Source organism: Benincasa hispida, chromosome 6, assembly GCF_027475165.1.
Source record: "Benincasa hispida cultivar pf3 chromosome 6, pf3_genome.v1.1, whole genome shotgun sequence".
NCBI classification, from domain to species: domain Eukaryota; kingdom Viridiplantae; phylum Streptophyta; class Magnoliopsida; order Cucurbitales; family Cucurbitaceae; genus Benincasa; species Benincasa hispida.
Genome location: NC_143483.1, coordinates 4675851 through 4689987, shown reverse-complemented (window position 1 = coordinate 4689987; position 14137 = coordinate 4675851). Strand labels below are relative to the sequence as shown.

The following is a 14137-nucleotide window of genomic DNA, read 5'->3' as shown; positions in this document are numbered from 1 at the left end:
ACATCAGAAAAATATGTCATTTGTTCTTCAATGTTGCACATCTTCACAAACTTAATATAAAATTCAAACCTTTCAAAGTTTATATAATAGAAGTTGCTTATAACACAAAATATACACTTTATTTTCCATTAGCTAGAGTTGAGCTAGAACCAATAAGCCAAAAACTACTTAAACTAAGGTTATTTTCCCTTTGCATTATGTTCATAACCCACCCCAACTAATCCCAAGTCCTTGAAGGGTATCTCCAAATGTCTCAAACTCTTTCCACCTTTGAACAATCTTGAGGTGCTTAAAATTATACCAAATCCAAGAAACAACAAATTTTAAACATGGAATTTACAGTAATTGAGCTTTCATACCTCAGGACACTTTCTACGCATTCATCAATGAAAGTGAAAGATCTTGTTTGAAGACCATCTCCCCACATCTCAAACTTGTCTACAGAAGTGAGGGCCTTTCTATAGAATGCAGCAGGAGCCTTTTCCCTTCCACCTATATGAATAAGCCGATAACATTAGATCTTACATTATGAATTTTCTAGAGATAACATAACCATTTCTTGCATTTGGATCTACCTTTCCATGTTCCAAATGGACCACAAATGTTGTGGAACCTCCCAATTCGACACTCAATACCGAAATCCTTAGTATAGTGTTTGCACAACTCCTCTGTAGTAAGCTTTTCCAAACCATAAGCATCTTGGGGCTACAAAACAAACGTTAACACGATTTTAATAAGTACATATCTGACAATTGTTTCACTTCCAAATCATTAACACATAAGTAAATATGAACCCCAGCAGGCCAAACATTTGACTCTTTCAAGCTCACATTAGTTTCCAAATGCTTAAATTCAGGGTAAATGCAAGCACTAAAAGCATGGAAAAAACTGCACTCACATGATAAAAGATCAAATTATCTGTTAGGTACTTCTTTTCTCATTGGTAGGGACAAAACCAACAACAAAGGAGGGAATAATCTCAAATTAAAAAGATTTAGAATACAAAATATTCCCCTTTAAAAAATTTCTAGCTCATCTTAACCCCACCCCGCACCGACAAGCCATAACTGTAAAGCATAAAAACATTAACCAACCAACCTTGTACAATGAAAGATTCAAAGCATGCCTAAACACCACGAATTGAGAAAATTATCCTTGAAAACTAACCTCTTAACTCCATTGATTCTTGAAACTTCAAGCATATTGAAGTTGATCATGGTGTTATTATACATAATAATAGAGTGATCGGATTGGATGAAGCCCATACCACCCATATCAGCAACCAGATTGAAGACATGGAGGTGAGGGAGATGACATAATGGATAACCAAACTACCTTCTTTAGAATTCCAAAACCAATCTACAAGGAGAGTTTCAATATATATATCACATTATTGTAAAGGCAAGGCAGCCTAAGGGCTGGGGTAGAGGAAACCCCCACCTAAAAAAGAACTACAAAAAAGGTTTTCATTTTTAAATAATCATAGAAAGTACAAGAGAAATCTTTGTGATTTGAACTCCACCAACTAAGGAAATTTCTGTTGGCATGAATTATGAAGAAACCTACCTTTTTTAAGTAAGGAAATGTCTGCCACAGTAAAGGAAGAGTAAGAATTTGGGAGGAGAAACTCCAATTGGGATCAACACGTGGGCAACAACATTGCTTCTCACCAATATGAGAACTCAAAAGAGAAAGCAGATGTTCTAAATAAGGCACTGGACTTTTGGGATGTGAATCTGCACTTTCCTGCAATAGTTTGAATGTGAATTAGTTCTCTGAAAACGCCTATAGAGGATAATCCCTGACAAACAGAATAGCTATAGAAAAATCACTTGCAAGTGAAATCACAAAGCAAAAAAGATAGTACAAAATGGGAGGGGTTTGGAAATTCATGTATTGCTGGAAAGCACAATCACTAATCACTATATACCCAGGTGGCTAAAACTCTGGTATTTCCATGCATGGGTATAGAAATCTCTAAGCTTTTCTACATTGACTTCCATAATTATTCATGAATATTTTGGTATAACTAAGCAGAATAATTTTTAAGAGTACCTTTGTATCTCATTTGGAAAAACTCTTCATTAGTGAATCGAGAACAAAGCACCTGCAATGTAACTTTAAAACATCAATTGATCGCTATAAAATGGTGTAATATTATCATGTAATTAATAGTAACCTAAGAGTTCATAAAATACATATATCTCAAATAGTACCGTTAGAATTGGCCTTAAAGAGTTCATCAGAGATAATATAATAAAATTAATAGGAAGGAAACACTTATAGCTAGAAATCAAAACTCAATCTCTCTCTAAATAAATGTTGGAATATGACAATGTAAGGCAACATACACAAGATTAAGAAATTATTCATCTTCAAAAGGTTCAATTATTCTACATGAAGTTTTGTTAATTACCTCAGACTTCTTAATGTTGAAAACCATAGAAAATAAATTTTCACTCGCTTGATTAGCCACGAACGCTTCCTCAATGTTACGAACAAGTATAATCAGAAGACCAGGCATGACCTAAAGGCAGTTACTTGGTTAACACTTGACTCATGCATAAAAATCAATGTTGTTTTGTGGTGTCAACAAATCTAGCGAAAAGAATCCACCAAAACTAAGTTGATTACTTTAAGTACTGTGAAGAAAACCAAATGTTGACTATAGAAGAACTAAGCACTCAAGTTTGTAGCCATAATGAATTTATAGAATACAACTGTTTGGGGGAAATTTATGGCAGAAGACTTAAGAGAATGAATTGTAGAAGACTTAAGATAATTGTTGCTAAAAGAAGAAACAGAGAAGATTTAAACATGTTTCCCTAGCAATGCTCATCCAAAAGTAAAAAACAAAATGTCTTCTTAGTTTTCAGGAGCTTAGATTTTCAATTTATCTCCAATTAAACTACTACTAGCAAGAGCCAAGCTAATCCAAGTCTAGGTAAAACTTCAACAAAACAATATCCAAAGGGTTAAAGCCAATTGATAAGAATAAATTCAAACAACAACAAGATTACTTCTCAATTTTAGTCTCTCAGCTTATGCACTAATCACTAATCAGAATGGTGAAAGAAACAAGATTTTAATGAAAAAAAAAAAGAAGAGAATATAATAACCCTAACAAAGTAGATGAAAAAGATGAAGAAAATTCAACTACATAAACAAACAATTCCAAGAATTAGAAACAAACCAACTTGAAACAGGACTCTCTCACAAAACACTTGAAACCACACAAATCGACCTAATCTTTACCTGTTGCTTTGGTCAATAGTTGCTTATTCCAATTGCTTGAATTAAGCCCTATGAATCATTTAACATTATGAGTATAACATCTTTCTTAAACAAAACAAATGTAAAATGGTAAGAGATATACCTAGTATATATGAGAATGCTTTGTTTCGACATTACATGGTGGAAGACTATCTAGTATGTATAAGTACAATCAGGAAACATACAAATGTAGAAACGTTTCAAAGTTTAGAAAATACAAGTAGCCAAAAGAAAATATAACTAAATGTTCTAAATTTAATTGATTTAACATACAAGGGTAAGAATGTTCTTAATGAATTTTTCCCCACTCGATTCTTTTACATGGAGAAGTGTACTCACCTTCTTTCAAGATTCAAATCCAATCGCTGTCCAGCTGTGACTTTGTCAATTTCATACATGTACTGTAGTTAAAGGTCTTTGCACAAATAAGATTAATTTAGGAGAGTACAAGATAATGTCTAGATTCAAAGCTAGTATACATTTAATACAAACTGAGATACAGTAAAACATACCTCAACTCACTGCACATCTTCTCAATATTGAGTTTTTCAGACCTCAACTCATTGCACATCTTCTCATATGTAACTAAGTATAACAAAAAAATAGCATTTTAGAGTCAGCCTTGCATTCAATGAATCAAAATTATAAATGCACTTTACCAATGAAATCTATGGAATATGATCAAGATTTTTATTTAAATTAATTTTGAGTATATAGTTCAATAAAAACGAGTTTTAATATTAAGATGAGTACCTGCACGTATTGAGGTAGAGTCAGTCTTGCATTCAATGAATCAAAATTATAAATGTACTTTACCAATGAAATTTATGGAATATGATCAAGAGTTTTACTCAAATTGATTTTGAGCGTATAGTTCAATAAAAACGAGTTTTAATATTAAGAGGAGTACCTACACTTATTGAGGTAGAGTTAGTCTTGCATTCAATGAATTAAAATTATAAATGCACTTTATCAATGAAATCTATGGAATATGATCAAGATTTTTACTCAAATTGATTTTGAATATATAGTTCAATAAAAACGAGTTCTAATATTAAGATGAGTACCTACACTTATCGAGGAACCATATTTTAATGCAAAGATTTTTTGCTTCTTCATTTTAATCTAAAACCAAAAATCTCAGTTTTTACGGAATAACCCACCTGCAAACTCATAGAAGGAGTTGAAGTGAAGATAAGAGAAAAGAAAAGGAAAGAAAAGAGAAATCTTGAAACAAATCTGATGGAAAGAAAAGAGAGACATAAATTACCCTTTATGTAAAAGATCATGCTTTCATCACTAGTACAAAATTGAAACAGATCAGACCTTGAAGCTCTTGAACAAATCAGAGCTTGAATAGATCTGAGCGGAGCTCGAAGATTGGAACATATCTGAGCTGAGATTGGGTTGAAGAACGACAGGTTGGCGAATCTGATGAATGAATCGATGATTTGATGAAGGAATCAATGATCTGACACACGACTTACGACGACGGACGAATCAACGCGGACCTAACAGACGAATAGATGGTAGACCTGGTGAAGCTAACGATTAGACGAACAAAGTTCGAACGCACATAGATCCAATGAAGGAATGGAAGATGGTGGAGTTAGATCTAATGAGACGTCGACGAACTGATGGAAATGGTGGAAAGAGGGTTCTGAGGGATAGGAAATTTGTGAGAAAAAGAGAGAAAAGAAAATTTGACAAATGAAACAATTGGGTTTTTTAATAAAAAGGAAGAGTAAATGGTAGACTTGGTGAAGCTGACTATCAGAAGGACGAAGTTGGAACGCACGAAAATCTGATGAAGAAACGGAAGACAGTGGTGGGAACGAAAGATCTGATGAATGATGGTGATGAACTGATGAAGATGGTGGCGAGAGGGTTCTAAGGCAGAAAAAATTTGTGAGAAAAAGAAAGAGAAGAAAATTTGATGAATGAAAAAATAGGGTTTTTAATAAAAGGAAAGAGTAAATGGGGTTTAGCTACAATGTTAGTTTTAAACCGACATTATAGCCAGATTAAACATATGTTTAATGTCGGTTTAAAACCGACATTAAAGATCCATTTTTTTCTTTTTACAACCGACATTATACATCCGTGTTTATTTTTTCCAACCGACATCAAAGGCCAAATTTCTTGTAGTGGATTCACATGTATGTCTACCACATACTATTCAAATTTTACAAAATAACCTTGATCTTTTTTTAATGGATAATTGCATATATAAAATTATCAACTATTATTTTAAATAACATATTAATTACGAGGTTTTAAGGCGTACATCTCACAACTATCAATGATAACTTTCAATTTCCAAAAAAATTGGAAGAAGAAGGCGAAATGGTGGGTTGTGCGTGGACCTTTTAGTCATTTACTAATATGACTATCAGTGATATCTTGTGCTAATATTGTGCCATATCCCTAATATATTTATCCATGTGCTACATTTTTTATTATTTTGGACAAGATTGTTATTTGTGCACCCAATCCTTTAATAAGTTATTTAATTATTTTATTTAGGAATATTATATTATTGATTAATGTAATCTTTAACAGTGGGCACTTGACATATGAGTGTGAATCATGTTCAAGAAATAACCTTAATGATCTATAATATATAGATAAGATTAAGTCATGTTTTATTTTAGTGATACTATGAATACGATCCACTTTGTAATTATTGCAAATAATCTGATCCAAATTGTCAATGTGGAGACATGCAAGTGAAGATATCATATACAATGAGTTTATGTAAAAGACTAGATCAAGAAATGTTTAATCCCTCTTTACAAATCTGTTAATTGAAAAGATTAAAATATTTCATATGATGATCATATGCGACTTTGATCTTAATTTTGAGCGAATTATGAACTTTTGCCTACAAAGGTGTTGGGTTTTGTGCCCTAAAGCTTGTATATTTATACTAAATATTTTCTTGTTAATTAATAAAATAAGTTGTTATTGCATTTTGTATTTTGCATAACATGCAATCCAATTTTGTGAAAAATCCAAAGTTGTTATATGTAATCTAGGACAATATGTATGGTTGACATATAGAATGTATCATGTTCAAGTCATTTACCTCTAGTTGGGTGTCTTATCATGCATGGTGACACTATGGGTATAACCCACTTTGTAATAGCTATAAACGATTAAAACTAAATCGTTCATGTGAAGACATGTGAGTGGAGTATCCTATACAAAGAGTGTCTAAGACTAGACCACAAAATATTTAATCTCTCTTTATTAAATCCATCAATGGAAGAGATTAATATTTCATAGGATGATCAAATGCGACTCGATCTTAATCCTAAGTGAGTTATGAACTCTTATTTGTGGGACCTCATCCTTTGATTTGTATGGGTGAGATTGGCCCAGGTAGCTGAATCAATATGCTTCATTTGGGGAGTTAACTAAATAATAAGCTGAGAATATAATTTTGCAAGATAGAATTCATTCCTTCTCATATAAGGAAAGTAGATGAATAGTTTCCTTAAGTGTTGATTTCGCGACTTGAATAACAGAACCTCACCCTCTTACTGGCTCAAGAGGAACTTAGTTTATAGTTGGACCATAAACAAATTGTTCATTAGAGTTCAGTGGTACTTGAGGAGAAATATGTTATTACTTGGGTAAAACAGACATTTGACACAAATAAAATTAAGAAAAAGGATTGACTTGCTTGTTGATGATCATTAAATCTATGGATGCAATTTGTCCTACAATACATAATAGTACAACTATAGGTCTATACTTGAATGTCCTATAGTTAATGAATGAAGATTGAGAGAGAGAGGAGATCAGGAGTGAATGAGAGAGATGAGACCAAGCGAGAGAGTGTGAGCAAGAGAGGAAGGGAGAGAGGAGATCATAGAAGTTAGGAGAGTGATAGATTAGAGTGAGACAACGAAAGAGCGGAGAGTGAAAAGGGCAATCACATGCATGAGGTTTCGTTTTGATAATTGATAGCTCACAAAAAGAGTTATTATTCCTAGCTTAATTCAGACTCGTTATTGGATTTTATGTGTTTATTTTTCTATTTTGTAGTACCGAGTAATCAAGAGATAGAATTAACGATTTGGTGAAGAACGAGGTTAATTTAAAGCAATTTGGAGGTTATTTGAGCATCCGGGCTTCAAAGGAGTCAAAAAAACCATAATACCCTTGCTTCAGCGTCACAACGCTCACCTTATACGAAGCCCTGACGCTTGCCTGATGCTGAAAAATAGTAGTCTGATATGTAGGGGAGTGTTGTAATGTTGCTCCCAGCGTTTCAACGCTCCGAGTTGGCAGCAACGCCAGTGTTGCAATGTTTCCCTGATGCTAGTGGCTTAATCTGTTGAGCATTGCAAAGTTATTTCAAGCGTTGCAACGCTGCAATGATTCTTGTAAATACCTCCTTTCGTCTTTAGGTCAAATGATGCTAACTTTTGGGGGCTGAACTGATGAAGGTCGAACTTAACCTTCATTCTTCTTCCTTTCCCTTCAAAATTTAGTATCTTTAGGTTAGTTTTTATTTTTGTTTTGGGGTGTAATCGATGGATCGGATGTGTAACTCAGATTTTTCTATGAATTAAGAGGTAACTCCTATCTAATTTCTTTGAGCAAGAGCCTTATGTTTAATCCCTTAAAGGATTTCTAGTTAATTTAACTGAGTTGTTGTGAATCTTTGGGATGATTTGTTGAATCTTAATAGAATTTTTATGAATTGATCTGACAAATTAGTTTATCGAAATTCTTGTTTGCAAAATCGTCATAGCCTATGCATAAATTGATTGATTTAGCTGTGCAAATTAGAATCGTATGTGTAAAGTCTAGACTTCTGACCAAATTTATATATGCCATGATTTAATCTTTCCAAATAAATGATGCTATAAGAGATGGCTTTTCTGGCTTGTAGTATGTCTTAACAATTGAACCCTTTCACAATGCAATTCAATTTTGACTTGTATGTCGCTAAGAAGGAAGAGTTGTAAATTGAATTAGCACTGATTTGGTTTAATATCGAATTTGGCTATTTGGGCAATTAGATTCTCTAATAGGTTGAGAGGTTGACAGATTCAGTGTAACTAATTGGTGCCTAATGAAAGAAATTGCATAGGATTCTCTATCTTGCTCTAGAAATTAGATAGACTCCTATTCTAGATTATATTTACCCTTTTATTTTAATTTTACGTATATATCTCTTCCACACCAAAACACCCCATTCACCGCTCAAGTTAGTAAATTAACTTAACAAAACAAATCGCACTTCCCTGCGGATCGACTCGGACTTACCACTATTGCTACGTCTTTGTAGTGATAGGAGTAGTTCAGTATTATACAAATTTTCTTTTGTTTCGTAGTCCTTTTTGGGAATTAAACGACACTGTAAGAGGCTTTAAATAAAAATTTCATATGAATATGACGTAGACAAAAAAAAAAAAAAAAAACCTCAATTCTAAAAAGTAGGACATATTTCATTTTTCCTTTCACTTTTGAGTCATTCATCCGGAGAAGGAATGAGTGGAATCTTAGATGTAAGAGAGAGAAGAGAAGAGAAGAGATCGAGAAATGAATGGGATGTTATGCATGTAAGAGAGAGAATAGAAGAATGTATGGGATGATATAAGCGAGCATGGAATATGTAGGGGTCATGCCTGCATGTAAGAGAGAGAACACAAGACTTGGCTTTGCAAGCTACAAACAGACAAACAACAAGCATAAACAGCAAAAAACAATAACGTGAGCTTAGAGCAGTAAGTGAGTTTTGTAAAGAGCTCCACAACAACCTCCTTTTCTTCACAATTGTGAGATTCAGACTAAAGTATTACGTGAACTCATCGACGTTTCAAAACCGACTTTGTTTTGAAATTGAGCTTAGAGCAGATACTCCTCATTCTTTCTCTTTCTTACTCTCATCATCCTCTTTGTTTACTGCTATAAATTCTTGCTCTTCACCATGGTTTCTTATGCAAACTATATGCTTATATTTGTTGTAGTCTGCACACAAAACACTTCTTCAAAGTGAAGGTATCATCTGAGTTCAGAATTGGATCATAGTTTTGCCTAATTTCTTCCCTTTCATCTGGCTGTGAATACTTCATTTATTTTCTGCCTTATGTTGCAGTTGTGCCAAACTTTTATGTTTTCTTAATATATATATATATATATATATATATCTTCCAAAGTCTCTTCAGCTATATGTTTTTCTTTTACAATATGTGAGATGGAGGATTGAACCTCTAACCTCGAAGTTGATAGTATATATTTGATGCTAGTTGAACTATATTCTTTTTGACATATGTTTTTAATGTCTTATGTTCATTAACCAAATATAAGGATGCATATGCATTTGTATTATTTGATATTTTCTCTCTAATGATAAAATCGTTCTCCCTCTATTCGTGATTGTAACTAACACACTGTTAACAAATCTCTATGTCGATCTTTACATTTAATGATGCTTTCACGGTTTTTTTTTGTTTGTTGATTATAACATTTGGTGATGAATTATTGAAGGTATGTTAAACAATTACAAGGCCTCTAATGATGAAGTTTTATTAGTTTTTGCAGAAAACATCAGTATGATTACTACAGTAATAGGGGCAGCCTTTGCATTGGGTTTTATTGGATGGATTTATCAAACACTTATAAAGCCTCCACCTCCAAGAATATGTGGATTAGCAAATGGTCCTCCACTGACTTCCCCAAGAATAAAGCTGAATGATGGAAGGCATTTGGCCTATAGAGAATTAGGAGTTTCTAAGGAGGAAGCTCAATACAAAATCATTCTTTGTCATGGCCTTGATAGCTGCAAAGATATGGACTTGCCTATTTCTCAAGTACTATATTATTAATTCTTCTCTTTTGCTCATCAATGTCTTCATTTTTGGTCTTTTTCATTTTTTAATCTTAATTACTAATAAAATATTGGTATAGTGGTAGTTGCAATTACACCTTCAAACTTTAATTATGAAAATTGAGCATTCCAACTCATGCAAGTGATAAAATTGGACCCTCAAGCTTATAATAGTTATAGAAACAAGACCTCCAAACGATAAAAATTGAACCTTCAAACTTATACAACTGTTACCATTTCTATGTAAGCTTGAGAGTCCAATTTTAATACTTGTATAAGTTTGAAGACTCAATTTGTACAATTAAAAGTTTGAGATTAGTTGCAACTATTACCATACTTTATATGTGATTTTTGCAATTTGCCATTTTAAATATCATATAATAATTTTTTAAAATTAAAAAAACTACTCCAATGACCTTTTAAACCTATTCTTATTAAAAACTTAAGAATTAAAAAGATACATTTTGAAAATTTAAGAATCAAATGTACTTATTCTTAAAAATTTAAGGACTAAAAATTTACATTTTTAAAACGAGGATCCCCTTGACTTCTTTAATCAAGTAGAAGTAATTAATTAAGAGCCCGTTTACTAAGTTTTGTGTTATTTCCACTAAAATGTACTAAATATTTGATTTTTAGGAACTTATGGAGGAGCTTAAGTTGTACTTAGTAGTGTACGATAGAGCTGGTTATTGTGAGAGTGATCCAAATCCAACACGTTCAGTCAAGACAGAGGCATTTGACATTCAAGAATTAGCTGACAAATTGAAGCTTGGCACAAAATTTTACGTTATTGGATGTTCAATGGGAACATACCCTATTTGGGGTTGTCTCAAATATATTCCACACAGGCATTTCTATCTTCATTTCACTATCTTTGATTCTTTTTCCTTCGAGTTAGAATTACAAATTTAGTTTTTAAACTCTTAAAAATGAAATAGTTATCAAATGAGACATTTTTTTTTTAAATTTTCAAAATTTGGTAAGAAAAACTCTAAGGTATATACAAACTTTAAAAAACCAAATGATTATCAAATTAAAACGGGGCCTCAATTTTCATTTCAATTTGTAAACACTTGACATAGATGACCTATATTATTTAAGAATCATGTATCATATAAACATTGTGAAGTCTTTTGACTTTTAGAATGTAGGATCCTCAATATGCCCACTCCAGATGGTGTCTACTTAGGTTTACCATTCTTGGATCTGATCTCAATTTTTTTTTTTTTGGGGATAAGATTGCCATTGCTCTATTACCATATTAGATAACGTATAGTTCCATCTCAAAACCAATCATCAACAAGATAATTAGCCTATGTATCTTATAAGCATTTGAGATCCTTTGATTTTTTCAACGTGATATCCTCAACAATTACAATATTGAAATACATAAGCTAAATAAACACCATAACTCAAAAATTAATTAGAACCTAATTTTGAATAATAGTAACAAAATTAGATTACAAAATTGGACTTTATATAGTTTAAAAAAAATTAGAACTTAGTCCATATAATTTCAAAAGTTAGAATCCGGCTCCAATAATTTGATAAAATCTTCATAAATAGTCCAAAGGTTGAGACTAAATTCTAATTATAAACCATAAAGACTATTTACGAGAATCAAACCATAGAGACTAAATTCTAATTTTCTCGGGACTAAATTTAAAATTTAACCTAGAAACAATAAGCGTAAAGTTGACGAACAAGCTTGTCGCACTTAACGACCATTGTTTTCCTTTGATAAAAACGTTGTTGATCTCAATGGTTTATATATTTTGCAGACTCCTAGGAGCTTCCCTAGTTGTACCTATTGTGAATTTTTGGTGGCCTTCCCTTCCTTCAGCTTTGTCACAACATTCATTTGAGAAATTTCCTGAATCTTACAAACGAACGTTTCGGATAGCACATTACACACCTTGGTTGTTCTATTGCTGGATGACTCAAAAATGGTTCAAAATATTGGGTAGACAAGGCATGTTTCTTCATTCTGATTCAACCATATTAAACAGGTTACTCAAACGTCCAGAACAGGTACATTAATTTATCTTTAACCTAATTTTCCAAGTCTCAATATTTCAATTTTAAGTACAAGTTTGAGTTTAAGTTCACCACCTTTTTCCTATGAGTATTTTGGAAAACAAGTATATATTTATTAATAAATTGTGTCAAAGATCTCGCTCATGCTAACCTCATTTAAACGCATTCCATCGTCTCCGACGGCTCTACATTTCTATTCTAAAAAAATAAATTGTGTCAAAGAAGTAGGTCAATGATTAGATGGAGCTAACTCGATGCTCTCTTTTCTTATACGCCAAAAACTAATAAAAGAAATAAAAAATTTGTCATATAATACATTGTTATTGGATACTGTTTGGGCTGCACAAGAGATGGTGTAGCCTAGGTTGTACTGCATCTAAGTTTTTTTAAAAAAAAATTCAAAAAATATAATTAAGATGACTTTCGCACCATAAGAAATATTCATGTTGAATAATCACAGAAATATTTTTTTCATACCATAAAAATTATTTATTAAAAAAATATTGATTTCACTCTATAGTTTAAAATAATTATAAAAATAAATTTTGATTTTAATAGTGAAACTTTTGTAATTCCTTTAGATTAATTAATAGACATTAACACTAAAAATGAAATGGAGTATTTTTTAGTGAAAAATCAAGGCTAATTAAAAGTATAAATCTTGAAACTTATTGACTAAATTTGAAATAAAGCTCAAGTCTCAAAGATAAAATTGTAACATTTTAAAACTTATAAATTAATAAAATCAAACTCAAAACTTAAAGATAAAATGTATACAATTTTGAAACTTAGAGACCAACCATAAATTAGATTCAAAATCTAAGCACTGAAAAAACAATTTTTCTTAAATTCTAAAAATTAAAATCTCAACTAGACAAATATATTTCGCATAAGTAATTATTACATCACTAATTTTGTTACGCCCTTCTCTAATATCAAGTAAACAATATTTTGATAGTTTTTTAATTTTAAATGAACATGCTTGGCATAATTGATATGCTTAACTATAAAATATTTGTTCTTATGATACTTTTGTTTTGCAATGAAAATCAGAAAAAAGTATTACAACAAGGTGAACATGAATCTCTACACAGAGACTTACTTTGTGCTTATGGAAAATGGGAGTTTGATCCAATGGAGTTGACAAATCCATTTCCTGATAATAAGGGTTCTGTTCATATGTGGCAAGGAAGTGAAGACCGTATAGTTCCTATTGAATTGAATCGTTTTATAGCACAAAAGCTTCCATGGATTCAATATCATGAGCTTCCTAATTATGGTCATCTATTAGTTCATGAAGCTCAAAACTTTGAAGCCATACTTAGGGCACTTCTCGATAACTTCATTCGATGTTGATCAGGGCAAGCAGGCGACCAGACGATCAGTATTTGCCAATAATGTATTGTTGTTGTTGTTGAGCTCTACAGTTCAAGTAGAATGATATCCTTGTGCGCTTGCAACCTACTCTCATGGACATTATTTATAGTCATGAATCAAGTTCTTCACCTATTCAGTAAACCGAGTTCCTTTTAGTCATAGAGAGGGTGGGATCCCTTGTTCAATACTAGAAGTAAGTACTTAAGGAACAACCTATCTACTATCCCTAAAAATGGGTAGGAGTGAATTTCATCTTGCAGGACCATGTTCCCGACTATCTACTTAGTCTTACCCCTAAAATAGGAGGCTTATTGAGGGGCGATGTTGAGTCACTCCCGCTATTACAGATTAAAGGATAACCTCGAATAAATAGAAGTTCATAGTTAGCTCAGAATTGAGATCGAGTTACATTAGATCAGCGAGTTGGAATAGTCAGTTTTAACAGTAAACAACGTTATAAAGAAAAGTGACTATTTCGTGGTCTAGTTTCATGCAAACATCTTTTGCATAGGATGTTTCCACTCGCATGTCTCCACATAAACAATTTCGGGATCACATCGTTTGTATCAAATACAAAGCGGGCCAAATTCATAATATCCA

The 14137-nt window shown here is 32.3% G+C and overlaps 2 protein-coding genes across 4 annotated transcripts; one reads left to right on the top strand and one right to left on the bottom strand.

Moving 5' to 3' along the window:
• Positions 1–201: 201 nt before the first annotated feature.
• LOC120079851 (GDP-mannose 3,5-epimerase 1-like) lies at positions 202–2524 on the bottom strand. Its single transcript, XM_090314289.1, has 7 exons — positions 2417–2524; positions 1567–1746; positions 1168–1331; positions 795–888; positions 576–705; positions 360–492; positions 202–268 (listed from the first exon to the last, which is right to left on the bottom strand). Exons 1-7 carry the CDS (start codon positions 2522–2524, stop codon positions 202–204), a joined length of 876 nt encoding a protein of 291 aa, XP_090170415.1.
• A 6508-nt stretch (positions 2525–9032) lies between these two features.
• On the top strand, positions 9033–14137 carry LOC120079849 (uncharacterized). Of its 3 annotated transcripts, none has more exons than XM_090314531.1 (5): positions 9033–9291; positions 9835–10103; positions 10760–10971; positions 11905–12154; positions 13214–14137. In XM_090314531.1, exons 2-5 carry the CDS (start codon positions 9846–9848, stop codon positions 13514–13516), a joined length of 1023 nt encoding a protein of 340 aa, XP_090170657.1. In that variant the 5' UTR covers positions 9033–9291; positions 9835–9845; the 3' UTR covers positions 13517–14137. The 3 variants fall into 3 exon arrangements, with proteins under 3 accessions (XP_090170657.1, XP_090170656.1, XP_038890210.2); XM_090314530.1 differs by having other exon boundaries at positions 9826–10103; XM_039034282.2 differs by lacking the exon at positions 9033–9291 and having other exon boundaries at positions 9300–10103.

What these genes read in the sequence shown, in the direction of transcription:
- LOC120079851 (XM_090314289.1), bottom strand. Translation starts at nt 2,524, where the DNA reads ATGCCTGGTCTTCTGATTATACTTGTTCGTAACATTGAGGAAGCGTTC. An exon ending in AGAATCAATGGAGTTAAGAG is followed by an intron (nt 889 to 1,167) that starts GTTAGTTTTCAA and finishes ATGTGAGTGCAG; the next exon opens with TTTTTTCCATGCTTTTAGTG. An exon ending in TGCGTAGAAAGTGTCCTGAG is followed by an intron (nt 269 to 359) that starts GTATGAAAGCTC and finishes GATTGTTCAAAG; the next exon opens with GTGGAAAGAGTTTGAGACAT.
- LOC120079849 (XM_039034282.2), top strand. Translation starts at nt 9,783, where the DNA reads ATGTTAAACAATTACAAGGCCTCTAATGATGAAGTTTTATTAGTTTTT. An exon ending in CTCAAATATATTCCACACAG is followed by an intron (nt 10,972 to 11,904) that starts GCATTTCTATCT and finishes TATATTTTGCAG; the next exon opens with ACTCCTAGGAGCTTCCCTAG. An exon ending in TACTCAAACGTCCAGAACAG is followed by an intron (nt 12,155 to 13,213) that starts GTACATTAATTT and finishes AATGAAAATCAG; the next exon opens with AAAAAAGTATTACAACAAGG.